Genomic DNA, 14,081 nt, shown 5'->3' with positions numbered 1-14,081 from the left:
AGAAAATGAACAGAAAGATGGCAAGGCAGAGTTGGTGATAAGTCCATTTCCAGCTCCTTTTGACCCCAAATCTTTTTCATCATACCATTAATAAAGGTTAACTTTCATAGAATTGCTTGAACTTTTCAGCATATGTGCCCCTCTGCATCCTTTATAGATCATATCAATTTCGGCCTATTATTGTAATTTAACTTAAATTGACCAATAATAATAAAAAATTTGAAAATTATATATCAATGTGTTCGTCATGAGTTGCCTTAAAAGGTGAAAAAAAAGTTGTTAATATTTTTTTCTACATGTCCTAAAACCAGTCTTGTGTCATGGACTATGGATGTGATTCTTTTTTTATTTTTGCTGACATCCAAAAATGAACAATGCTTTCAAGACATAAGTTTTACTAAAAGTTGACATAATTTACTCTGTACATTCCCATGAAGAAATTATTATTTCACTATAACTATTAAAAAAAATTCAGGTTTTAGTACTTTTTTTCTCTTGAAATGAGGCCTTATTTTGTATATTTGACTAAAATTGACCAATAATAATGAAAAAAATATGAAAAATATATATCAGTTTGTTGGTCATGAGTTGCCTTAAAAGGTGAAAAAAAATAAGTTGTTAATAATTTTTTTCTACATGTCCTAAACCAGTCTTGTGTCATGGGACTAATGAGGGTTAAACATACTGAATGCCTAAAAAATAAATGTCATATTGGTCCAAGTCATAAATCACCTTGGTGTAACCACAGCTACTTTATAATTAGTGTACAGTAAGTAATAAAAGCTGGTTTGGTGAAAAGAGGAAGTGATTTATTTCTGGCAGTTTCTTGCTATATCAGCACTTCTGTCTTCTGCTTTTGTCTCTCTAGTCGTGGACTTTCCCCAGCCTCCTCATGTGTTGGTGTTTTGAAAAGAACACAGTGTAACTTTAGTTTTCAGCTTTCAGTTTGAGCGAGATGTGAGGAGTTGATCAGATGGATTTAAATGCTGAGGATGTTGGTCATTGTCTTGGATTAGCTGCTTTTATGAGACTTTGGAAGGGAAATCCTTTGCATGCCAGTCAGAGATTCACTGATCAATGAGGTATGTGTCTATCAGTTATCGTAAGTAGAGCTGGTGTTGATCATGTTGCTGCTTGAGAATAAATGGAAACTCTAATCTGGAGACTGAGAGTTGACTCTGAGAGTTCAGGAGATTATTTTTATTTCTGTTGATGATGAAGTGTACTACACAGCCAAAGATCATGTGTGGCAAGATATTTCTAAAAAAAAAAAAGTAAAATTCTACTCCTGATGTGGATCATTTCATATCTAGATAACAATAGATATCACAACAGCATAGTTTCTGGTAATTCAAAAACTAAATGGTCTGTATGAAATAATCCCATGGCAAAGTCTATTTTATCTACTCCTGTGTGAATTAAATACATACATACATACATACATACATACATACATACACACACACATAGATACATACATATATACATACATACATACATACATACATATATACATACATACATACATATATACATACATACATACATACATACATACACACACACATAGATACATACATATATACATACATACATACATATATACATACATACATACATACATATATACATATATACATACATACATACATACATACATACACACACACATAGATACATACATATATACATACATACATACATATATACATACATACATACATACATATATACATACATACATACATATATACATACATACATACATACATATATACATATATACATACATACATACATATATACATATATACATACATACATACATACATACATACATACATACATGGCAAGAGAAGAGAAAACATTTGAACACTTTACACTTTAAAATTTAACGCTATATACATAGGGTATAAATAAAAGTTAAATAAGACCAGTGACAGTAAAATAAAGACCAAATAACCTTAAACTAAAAAACCAAGTAACTGTTAAATAAAAAAATAAGAAAAAAATTAAAATATTAACCGTAGAATCAAATAAAACAGAATCGTTCTCACACTGTATCGATTCAAATCGGTTGGTTTGTAATAAAAGTATGTCGTTTTTTAATCATATCATAACCTGTGTATCTAGATGCAATTTGAATCGTTTATCACGGAGAGATGTGCAACCCTAATAACAACAATAACAATAAATATTAATTTTATGAATTATCGATGACTTACATGACCTAAAAGCTCTTGTGTCCTAATGGACTCTAACTGAACCACGTCACTGACTCTTCTATGTTTCTTGACTTCATCCTTCTTGTGTTGTATTACTCATTTGTACGTTGTTTTGGATAAAAGCGTCTGCTAAATGACTAGGGTTGTCAAAAATATCAATACTCAAAAAAGTATCAATACTAAAACGTTGTATCCAGATACTCATTTTCAAAAGTATCGATGAAAAGTGTTATTTTCCCTCTTGAAGTCCCAGAATGAAGCAGAGAAAAGTCGACTTATCAAGCTTTCCTAATATTGTGCACAGCATACAAAATATTGTTCTAATTGTTATTGTTTATTGTATTTATTTATTTTCTTCACTACCTCAGACCTGAAGCTTGTTATCATAGTTGCAGTTTCCTTTTTGCACAACTGTTATTATTATAAATATTTAACCTGTGGCTCTGTTCATTTTTACATGTTGCATTTTTCTTGTTGTTAAAAATATTTCTGTTAAATTTTGGGGTCTTTGTTTTTATCCTGGTGGTATCAAGTATCGAATATTTTCCTGAGTATCGATGTCGAGTTGAAAATCTGAGTATCGAGACAACCCTATAAATGACATTGTAGAATTGTAGAGTTTAGAACTAAATCTTGTTTAGTGTCAGAGGTTTAGGTGAATATTGTGATATTAGACTGAGCTCCTTCAGTATGTGATGCTGCTGCTGCTGTTCTGCTTGTGTTGACCTGTTGAACTCTGTTTCTGCTGCTGGACCTCCAGCTGCCTGCAGACGTGCTGAGGCTGAAGGAGCGCTGTGCCGTCACCAGGAAGGAGCTGGCGGTGCGTCTCAGCACGCCACATGTTGCCCACATCAGACAGAGCTGTGACACCAAGGTAGGACTGACTGGGACTAGTGATCTATTGTAATTAAAAGAAAAAAATCAGTACAAATTGTATTTTTTACCAGGTTGTATCAGATTTGTTAACCCTCTATGGTACATATAATGATACCAGTTAGGAAAGAAATGTTTGGAGTTGTTTTTTTGTCTTAAAATAAACTAAAAAAACCAAGAAATTGTATATATATATATTTTTTTTAATAATAGCCTGAAGTTTACTTTACTGCAACCAACATCAAATATATCTTTGTTAAATTGTAAAGATCACAACAAAATGATGATGAATGTAATGCTTTTGAACATGATATAAATAACTAAACACACACTACCAGTATCTCATGCTGCCATGCTGGTTCCATAATGCTTCATTGTTGCCTCAAAGCAACACAGCAATTTGCCATTATGGTACGTTGTTGCCTCAGGGCAACAGTTGCATTTGAACAAGTTTCCATTATTCAATTAGAAAATTAATTGTATGAAGGTTTACTCTCCTATCAGTAGGAATATATTTTTTCCTGATGGAAAAGGGCCACGAAATAAGCTTTTCAGTTATTTTTTGTGGTGCAAAATGGCTAAACTGTTTCCTTTGGAAAAGTCTGGGAGGGTTTCAATATGGCCTCCTGGAGGTCATGTGACAAGTTAAAGCATTTTCATGCGTTCAGTTTCAAGCGTTTCATTGTGTTTTCCAGGTGCAGCAGCTGATGAAGGCAGCAAAGAACGGGACCAAGGATGGTTTAGAAAAGACAAAGTTAGCCATGATCCGCAAAGTGTCATTCCTGCAGAGAAAAGATTCTACAGGTGCAGACTTTTTTCACCTAATCTGTTCAGGCAAATGAACACATCTCTTAGTGGCTAGCATAGCATGTGATAATAGGATGGTTAGAGATGGTTAGAGGTGGTTAGAGGTGGTTAGAGGTGGTTAGAAGTGGTTAGAAGTGGTTAGAGATGGTTAGAGGTGGTTAGAGGTGGTTAGAGATGGTTAGAGATGGTTAGAGGTGGTTAGAGGTGGTTAGAGATGGTTAGAGATGGTTAGAGATGGTTAGAGGTGGTTAGAGGTGGTTAGAGATGGTTAGAGGTGGTTAGAGATGATTAGAGGTGGTTAGAGGTGGTTAGGGATGGTTAGAGATGGTTAGAGATGGTTAGAGGTGGTTAGAGATGGTTAGAGATGGTTAGAGGTGGTTAGAGATGGTTAGAGATGGTTAGAGGTGGTTAGAGGTGGTTAGAGATGATTAGAGGTGGTTAGAGATGGTTAGAGGTGGTTAGAGATGGTTAGAGGTGGTTAGAGGTGGTTAGAGATGGTTAGAGATGGTTAGAGGTGGTTAGAGATGGTTAGAGATGGTTAGAGATGGTTAGAGGTGGTTAGAGATGGTTAGAGATGGTTAGAGGTGGTTAGAGATGGTTAGAGGTGGTTAGAGGTGGTTAGGGATGGTTAGAGATGGTTAGAGATGGTTAGAGGTGGTTAGAGATGGTTAGAGATGGTTAGAGGTGGTTAGAGATGGTTAGAGAAGGTTAGAGGTGGTTAGAGGTGGTTAGAGATGATTAGAGGTGGTTAGAGATGGTTAGAGGTGGTTAGAGATGGTTAGAGGTGGTTAGAGGTGGTTAGAGATGGTTAGAGATGGTTAGAGGTGGTTAGAGATGATTAGAGGTGGTTAGAGATGGTTAGAGGTGGTTAGAGGTGGTTAGAGATGGTTAGAGATGGTTAGAGGTGGTTAGAGATGGTTAGAGATGGTTAGAGGTGGTTAGAGATGGTTAGAGGTGGTTAGAGGTGGTTAGAGATGGTTAGAGGTGGTTAGAGATGATTAGAGGTGGTTAGAGATGGTTAGAGGTGGTTAGAGGTGGTTAGAGGTGGTTAGAGATGGTTAGAGATGGTTAGAGGTGGTTAGAGGTGGTTAGAGGTGGTTAGAGATGATTAGAGGTGGTTAGAGATGGTTAGAGGTGGTTAGAGGTGGTTAGAGGTGGTTAGAGGTGGTTAGAGATGGTTAGAGGTGGTTAGAGGTGGTTAGAGATGGTTAGAGGTGGTTAGAGATGGTTAGAGGTAGTTAGAGGTGGTTAGAGGTGGTTAGAGGTGGTTAGAGATGGTTAGAGGTGGTTAGAGGTGGTTAGAGGTGGTTAGAGATGGTTAGAGGTAGTTAGAGGTGGTTAGAGGTGGTTAGAGGTGGTTAGAGGTGGTTAGAGGTAGTTAGAGGTGGTTAGAGGTGGTTAGAGGTGGTTAGAGGTGGTTAGAGGTGGTTAGAGATGGTTAGAGGTAGTTAGAGGTGGTTAGAGGTGGTTAGAGGTAGTTAGAGGTGGTTAGAGATGGTTAGAGGTAGTTAGAGATGGTTAGAGGTGGTTAGAGGTGGTTAGAGGTGGTTAGAGATGGTTAGAGGTGGTTAGAGGTGGTTAGAGGTGGTTAGAGGTGGTACGAGGCCCCTGGGGGAGGGATTATTCATCTCGTCTGAACGCCTCGGGACCCCCAGGAGGAGCTAGATGGTCTGGTTAGTCTGCTACCCCTGCGACACGGCCCTGGATAAGCAGAAGAGAATGGATGGATGGATTTATTGTTTTAGTGTGGTGCACAGGCTGCATGTAAAAAAGCTCACATGACATTACAGAGATGGGTCAAATAAAAACAAGTTGCCTTAAAGCTGCAGCTGTAAATATCTATAAAACAACAACAACTAGCAGAGCAGATTCATGTTGTGTTGTTGTGTTTATCTCCCAGGTGAGGGGAAGGATGATGCCGGCTACATGAATGTGTCTGTGTGTGAGCTGAAGCACCCTCCACCACAGCTCTGCCCCATGCCAGACGGCCTCAGCAGCCAGCAGGTGTGTATGTGGTTGGGATGCTCTCTCAGGCCTGTGATTGGCCGGATGCAAGTACCTGTGTGATCTTGTAAGGTTAGCTTCTTACCAGCTTGGGATAAATAAAGTCTATCTATCTATCTATCTATCTATCTATCTATCTATCTATCTATCTATCTATCTATCTATCTATCTATCTATCTATCTATCTTCTCTTTGTCCATGCAGAGGCAAAGGGCAGATTAAATGAGATCAAGGAACACTCCCTCCATGTTTACCTGTTGTCTTGATAAATTCAGTAGAGTGACCATTACACAGCACTAAGTCCATTTTTTAAATAATGAATCGCTTCAAATGTGCTGTTTTTCTCAACCGCTACTGTTACTTCCTGCAGATGTTTCAAATTAAAAGCATTCCACCTCCCACACCCTTTTTCTGAATTTTGTTTTGTGAAAGATCTGCAGGAAGTGTTGAATTTTGTAAATTATTTAGCAACAATTGAAGCCACTGTAATGGAATAGTGTTTGAGAATGGTTGAATGAATGTTAAAGAGAGAACATGTTCTCCACAGAGTGTTCTACTGATGGACTTGGTGCTGTAGTGGAGACATAGCTAACCTGTTGTTCATTTTGTGATAAAAGCACCAACTTTGGTACATATTTAGCTTAATATATTTGGAAAAAGTCTGGATATTGGGCCATCGCATATTCGCATTCTGATGACCACGGTCGGCAATTTTCCAAAATGGCGGCCAGTTGTTACAAGTAGATAGAACCTGGGCCTCCAAGCTGCTGTTACCATGGTTACAACACCACAAATATTAATTACATAAAAGTTCAAGTGAAAATATGTTTTTTGACAATGTAAAACAATAACAAATGAAAGAAAATGCAACAAAATGGGTAGATAGCCTCTGAATGTTGTAGTTATAAATGAACTCGTTGGCGTTCTGATGTTCTGTTGGCGGTACATTGGACTCATGGGCCAGCTGCCTGGCTCATGGGCCAGCTGCCTGGCTCATGGGCCAGCTGCCTGGCTCATGGGCCTGTAGCAGGCTTCATTTTCCATCATATCTATCTTACAAAACTATCTTATGGAAAAAGATCTAAGGAATCCATTGGTAAAAAGCATGCCAGGATATCATATCAGGAAGTTGACGTAATTCGTTGCAAAGTGAGCCTATTTAAAAAATGGCTGCCATGGCAACCAGGGTCTGAGTTTGTGATGGGCCAATATCCAGATTCGTTCCCAATATATTTATCAACACATCTGCCAAATGTGGTGCTTTTATCACAAAATGAACAATTGGTATGATATATTAAGCTATAATATATCTACTGGGGAATTTTACATGATAGTGAATTTACCATGTGAGCCATCACAGTACAGGTAATACTACCTGGCCTTTATTGATGACAACCTTTTATTTGTTGGTGCTGACAACAGCAACTATATGACACACGGTCATTATTTCTGTATCAGCTTTTGTTTGAGAATGATAAAGCGGTATAAGCCTTCACACTGATGTGATGTGAGTGTTTGTCCTGCAGGTGGTCAGGCGGCTCATCCTCAGCTCGATAGTGCAGAGTGAGAGCAGCTACCTGGACTCTCTCAAGAGGATCCTCCAGGTGAGTCTCCACCTGCTCAGGTAACACACAGAGCCTTTGTTTTTATTGGAGAAGGTGAGAATGAAACTGTTTCTGGTCTGTTCTCTGTTCACCCGGAGACTCTCAAAGTTTCAGTAATGCAGCTTTTAAACCAATGACCATAACAACAGCAGGGCAGTACTGGCCCCTCACTTTATGATACAGTCATGGAAAAAATTATTAGACATTTGTTTTCTTCAAATATTGTTCATTTTAATACCTGGTACAACTAAAGGTACATTTGTTTGGACAATAACCAAAATCATTATCAATAAAACATGTTAAATATCTAGATTGAAGAAAACATTAACTGTATTTGTGCATTATTTAAAACTTGTGTGCCATGTAATCCTGGTGGAATAGAAAGATAAACCCAGATATTCTGTGTGATGATGCAGGAGTACCAGAAGCCTTTGCTGGAGCAGAACGGCGTCCTGAACCCCAAGAAGGTGCGTCAGATCTTCTACCGCCTCCAGGAGATCCATCAGTGCCACTCCATGTTCCAGATCGCCCTGGCGTCCCGCGTGGCCGAGTGGGACCACAGCGAGAAGATCGGAGACCTGTTTGTGGCCTCGGTCAGTCGCTTCATTCATTCCTTCTTCACTTCTGTCCTCCTGACTGTCTGAGGCGTTCAATGACTCACAGCAGCAACACTTACTAAAGAATCAGTCTCAGTTTAATAGAATGACTTGGCAAACACCAAACTACTTACTTTAACAAATGTTTGTTTGTTTGTACAATAAAACATTGTCAAATATAATTTCCCTTCTCAGCAGAATATATTTCTTATGTTGCTCACAGCTGCATGCAGGACGCAGATGATTCTTTAACTGGGGGGACGGACAGTCAGCAAATGATTTCAACTCAATGAGTTATTTTTCCTCTCCATGCATTAACCAAAATATGTTTTATTTAAACATTTTTAAATGAAATGTAGAGTAAACAACAACCAACATATTAACATACATAAAAATAAGTTTCTACATGTAATTCCCAGTGCAGCCAAACAAATTTACTGAGTTGAAGCTGATTCAATGAAGGACCCAGAAACATCTCTCCTCCTTTATCACCCTGAACATCCTGCTGGGCCACTTGTTGTCTGTCCAGTCTGTCAAGTCTTTAGAACCAGTGTTCCCACAGGATTTTCAGAGATTATAATGGGGAGACCCAAACGAAGTAGGGGATTTTTTTTGCCCTAAAAGCCTAAATTTGGTGCCTCTCACACATTCTAATGCCACTAGTCCATCTTAATCATTGCATGTTTAAATGAATTATTGTAAAGGAGAATGAGGGTTCTGTTTTATTTAAGGCTCTTATTTTGACAGTCTTCTTGTAAATTCTGTGGTGGACTCTGCTAACACATCCAAGTGCTCTTATTTTGAAAGCTACATGTGTTGCTTTTATTTTGAAGGTGGGTCTAATGTGTTCTTACTGTAACGCCATAAGCTTAAGTTGAATTTAAACTGAAAGTTGGAACTTGAAACTCGGAACAACGTCGAAAATTCTGACATTCATGTAGACCTTGAACGCACCATTAGCCGTACCACTCTCTATGTGCTGCAGTGTAAATTAGTGTAACTAACAGAATTTTAATCCTCTTTTTTACCAGCGATGTTTGTCGCTGAAAGCCCCTAGTGCTATCTGCATGGCTGCATGTGATTATCACTATGTGTTTATCATTGTAATGTTCTTTTTCCTTAATAATTATGAATAACACCAATAAATCAGTTGGAAAATGTGTTTCGATTGTAGATAAGTTATTCCCTATGGTTATATCCTAAAAACAAGTGAATTTCCCAGGATTCTGAGGATAGCGTGCTTCTGCTCCCAGGAAATAATAATAATAATAATAATAATAATAATAATAATAATCCCTTGTCCTCACTGAGCCAGCAGCAGTGATCAGTCAGTGGTTGAAAGGTTAAAACACCTTCCTTGTTACTCATCTTTGGCTGCAGTAAACGGTGTGTGAAAAGAATCAGCGGGCCATGAACTGATGATGAACTGATGTCCTCCCTCTCCTCCTCAGTTCTCTAAGTCCATGGTGCTGAACGTCTACAGTGACTACATCAACAACTTCACCAACGCCATGGCTCTGATCAAGAAGGCCTGCATGTCCAAACCTGCTTTCTTGGACTTTCTTAAGGTGCTCACTCTTACTCTGAAACCATTGAAACCATTGAAACCATTTAAACCACAGCCAGTGTTGTTGTAGACAGGTAAACCTGTCTGCACTCAGCAGCTGTTAGTCAGGTTCAGTTAACGGGATTAAAACCATTTTATCCAGTACTTGTATTTGACCAATACATTATCTGAAAACACTGTGTGATACATTAAAAAACAGTTTGATCTCTGAGTGTATAGAGTTCATAGTATCAGCATCAAGGCTCAACATCAAACAGACTTACAGGGACATCGCACAAAACTATAAAATTATAGGATATTTTTTGTAAAAAAAATCCATGTTGTGATTTGATTTCTGCAAGATTTTTTTTGTTTTTTAGATTGGATGGTGAGCAGCTCTGTTCAGTGAAGTGCTGTGAAACTCCCTCATTGTTAATAAACCACACGTCCTCTGAATGCTCCAGGTCTCTAGCTTGTTAGATTCATCAGGAAGCAAGACCAGGTTTTGAAACTTGACCCTGCTGTATAAAATGAGCTCATTTTATACAGCAAGGTCAGGTTTTTACAATGAAATGCTGCTAATGCTGCTATCACACATGAATCTGCAAGACTTTCCAGTTATACCAAATTTATGAAATTCCAAGACAGTTTCAGACCCACCAGAAAACACATTTATACTTCATTAGAAGCTGTATGTTTCTTTCCTTAAACTGCATGTTATCAGCATCCAGTCTGTAGAGGGGTCTGGTGGGTTAACATAGAGGCCGTTTCACTCAGATATCTTGAGCTCAGACTATTTTAATGTCAGTTTAATGTCAGTATGTCTGTCACATTTAACACAACCCACATGGTTCCTGTCATGAAGTTTCCCTTCCAAAGCAGAGAGAACACTAACAACTTTTCCTGTGTTTTTCAGAAGAAGCAGGCGTCGTTCCCAGACAGGATCACTCTGTACGGCCTGATGGTGAAACCCATCCAGCGCTTCCCTCAGTTCATCCTGCTGCTGCAGGTCAGTGACTCATCAGATCTTCTCTCAGCGTCTGCAGCGCTGTGCTCATCCTCATGATCAATATCAGGAACAATAGAGTTTAATAAGAGTTTAAAGGGAATAGAGAACATGACGTCCAGTCACTGTCTTTCATCGTCTTTAATCCAGCTACAAACCACCAAGGTTATTATAGTTAAATAACCAAAACTAGCCAAATAACCAAAACTAGAAGTGAAAAAACATTTTCGTTAACTGAAATAAAAAAAAAAACGATAACTTACTGAAACTATATTGTTACAAAACTAACTTAAATTATAGTGAAAATGTCCTTCGTTTTCATCTTTATTAACTTTTTTCATCCGTAAACCTTTTTGGTTGATATGAAATCTATTTCATCTATCTGGTTTTATGACTTAATAAACTTATTGGGGCTGAGATGGATCAGACAAAGGAAATAAAGGAAACATTTATTGTGATCTTATTGAATCTGGACCCCCAACAAATACCCCATTACACAACAACTACAACTAATAAAAACTAAACTACAACTAATAAAAACTAAACTACAGCTCATAAAAACTACACTACAACTAATAAAACTAATAAAAACTAAACTAAAAACTAATAAAACTGATAAAAACTAAACTAAAACTAAGCATTTTCCAAAAAATAAAAACTAAATAAAACTAGCAAACACACTCTAAAAACTTAAAACTAATGAAAAATCCAAAACTATTATAACCTTGCCATCCAGTGACATCATGTTGGTGTGATGTCATCTGGACCTTCAGGATTTGTTGAAGATTTCTACATTTGGTTGAAAATGAAGCATTCCTTTATGTATAAAAGACATATTTCCCAATCACTGTGTTTCAACACCATGCAGGTCCTTCATTAAACCAGCCAATTATAAAAATACTCATTGAAATGTTGCTGTGACTGTTGCTGACTTAGATCCCTGGTGGTTATGACGCCTGTCAGCATTTTCAAACAGGAAATGGCAGAGAGGGCAACTATGAACTATGTGGTTTGCAGTCAAGTGAAATATTTGGTTTCATTTATAGGTCTGAATTGTTCCACTGAAACTTTGTGTTGGACTTTCTGACAAGAGGAAGTGAAAGGCCGTCACTCTGCAGTGCATTGTGGGTCTTCCCCCTCACCACCTGCTATTATTACCAGAGACCAGTACTGTCATTTCCTGACACCTTGAAATAGTTCATCTGATCTCTACTGATGAAAACAGTAGCAATCAGAAGGTCAATATGTGTTTCCACATAAAGAACATGTGAAGCAGCTGATCACGACCAGTGATGCTTTATTCAACAAACGTTAGGCCAAACCTGGCTCCAGTACTGGGGTTTCCCAGTGTACAGTTTAGTTTCCAGGGTAGTTTTCCCCTCGTGCAACACCAACAGACTGAAAAACTCCTTTGTCCCCCGTTTCATTAAACTGTATGTATGGGCTGAAATGTGTGCCACCAGAAACTGAATTTTAATTATCTATATTTGAATTTGAATTGATTAACTTGAATAATTGCATTAAAAAATTGAATTTGAATCACATAATTTGAATTTGAATTGTTCAATTTGAATCATTGCATTGAAAAACTGAATCTGAATTGTAATTTGAAATTTAATTTATTAGTTTGGAACTGAACGTTCAGTTCTCACAATCCTAATTCAGTTTGCAAAATTCAATTTCAATTTTCTGCGGCGAACATCCGGGTAGTTGAGGCAGAGCAATCGAGCCCAGATACACAGAGCGCCTCTTCAGCCAATCAGCACCTCCGTTTTCTTTTTCAACATTTGTTCCTACCTGGTTGCCATAGCGCCTCTTCGGCCAATCCGTGGTCAAGCCAGTCTAACTTCTTCCTCTGTTTCATGGCGAGTGGCAACCGGGTGGCAACAAATCATCAAATCAAATCAAATCAAACTTTATTTATAAAGCGCTTTTCATACATAAAAATGCAACATTAAGTGCTTTACAAAAAAAAAAAAAGAATAAAAACAAACACCCACCCCTCCCTCCCCCACATACACATCTGTAAGTATACATACACAAACATGCACACACACGCACACGCATTTAGTCATGCACACACACACACACACACAGACACACACAGACTCACACGCAGCACAAAAGAAAACGGAGGTGCTGATTGGCTGAAGAGGAGCCTCTGTCTGTCTGTCTGTCTGTCTGTCTGTCTGTCTGTCTCTCTGTCTGTCTGTCTGTCTGTCTGTCTGTCTGTCTGTCTCTCTGCCTGTCTGTCTGTCTCTCTGTCTGTCTGTCTGTCTGTCTGTCCGTCTGTCTGTCTGTCTGTCTGTCTGTCTGTCTGTCTCTCTGTCTGTCTGTCTGTCTGTCTGTCTGTCTGTCTGTCTGTCTGTCTCTCTGTCTGTCTGTCTGTCTGTCTGTCGCCATAGATACCAGATAATAAACAGCATTGTCATCATTGCTTTCATTCTTTAACTCTCAGTTGATTCTTGTCCACTACAATCTTCCGTGTGACCTTCAGGAGACTGACCGCTCCATGTTTGTTGTTGTGTTGTTGTTGTTGTTGTGTTGTTGTGTTGTTGTGTTGTACCAGGACATGTTGAAGAACACTCCCCGGTCCCACGGCGACCGTCTGCCCCTGCAGCTGGCTCTCACTGAGCTGGAGACTCTGGCGGAGAAGCTGAATGAGCAGAAGCGCGTGGCGGACCAGGAGGCTGAGATCCAGCAGCTGGCTCACAGCGTGGGGGACCGCAACCTCAGCAAGGTGACCAGGAGCTGCTCATTACCCATCATTCATCACTTCAGGTCTTATATTACAGGGTGCATCCTCTGGGGAGCCTGAATCCTCCCAGAACGTTTATGTAACAGCAGTGTGTCTATTAGATTTGAATATCTTGTGTTCAGTTTAATGATGTGGTCACTTTATTTGAAGGGGTATGCATAAGACTGACATGACACTGTCATTAAGATGAAGGAGGCTTTATGCATACTAATGAATGTTCTTATTTAGTGTCATTCTGTGAATTATGTTGACAATGTTCGGGATTGCTGGAATAATCACAGCAAAGAAAAGTGAAAACTCCTCCCAATAAAGTAACAAACACTTCAGTTGTTGACGGAGGTTTCAGTATCATAATCTGTTCAACCACTGATCTGAACATGGATGACCATAAATGTAAAAAGGAAACTTTTTTCTAACCGTAGCCCTTGAAGAGCAAGTGATCCTCCTTTGGTTTTGTTTTTTCCCCCAAAAGTACAAAATGTACATAGGTGAATATGTTTCTGTATCTGTTTGAGGAAGTAGTCCTGTGTTCTAGTCAGAGATCCCAAACAATGAAGACTTTGCATTAAAGGGGACATAACTGACCAAATGACACTTAATGACAACATTCATAAGCATGCATAAAGCCTCCTCCATCTTAATGACAGATGCTTACCCCTTCA

The 14,081-nt window shown here is 38.5% G+C and overlaps 1 protein-coding gene across 1 annotated transcript in view; it reads left to right on the top strand.

Annotated features, from left to right (window-relative positions):
* The window catches only part of LOC131971585 (rho guanine nucleotide exchange factor 10-like protein), a 59,903-nt gene that overhangs the window by 17,527 nt on the left and 28,295 nt on the right, over positions 1–14,081 (top strand). Inside the window, exons 8-15 of the mRNA XM_059333094.1 lie at positions 2,986–3,099; positions 3,794–3,902; positions 5,806–5,909; positions 7,436–7,513; positions 7,930–8,106; positions 9,561–9,677; positions 10,572–10,664; positions 13,231–13,401. Coding sequence (XP_059189077.1) covers positions 2,986–3,099; positions 3,794–3,902; positions 5,806–5,909; positions 7,436–7,513; positions 7,930–8,106; positions 9,561–9,677; positions 10,572–10,664; positions 13,231–13,401 — 963 coding nt within the window. The remainder of the gene's footprint in view (positions 1–2,985; positions 3,100–3,793; positions 3,903–5,805; positions 5,910–7,435; positions 7,514–7,929; positions 8,107–9,560; positions 9,678–10,571; positions 10,665–13,230; positions 13,402–14,081) is intronic.

Source organism: Centropristis striata, chromosome 5, assembly GCF_030273125.1.
Source record: "Centropristis striata isolate RG_2023a ecotype Rhode Island chromosome 5, C.striata_1.0, whole genome shotgun sequence".
In the NCBI taxonomy this organism is placed as follows: domain Eukaryota; kingdom Metazoa; phylum Chordata; class Actinopteri; order Perciformes; family Serranidae; genus Centropristis; species Centropristis striata.
The sequence above is the reverse complement of the archived record's forward strand: the minus strand, read 5'-3'. Positions and strand labels throughout refer to the sequence as shown.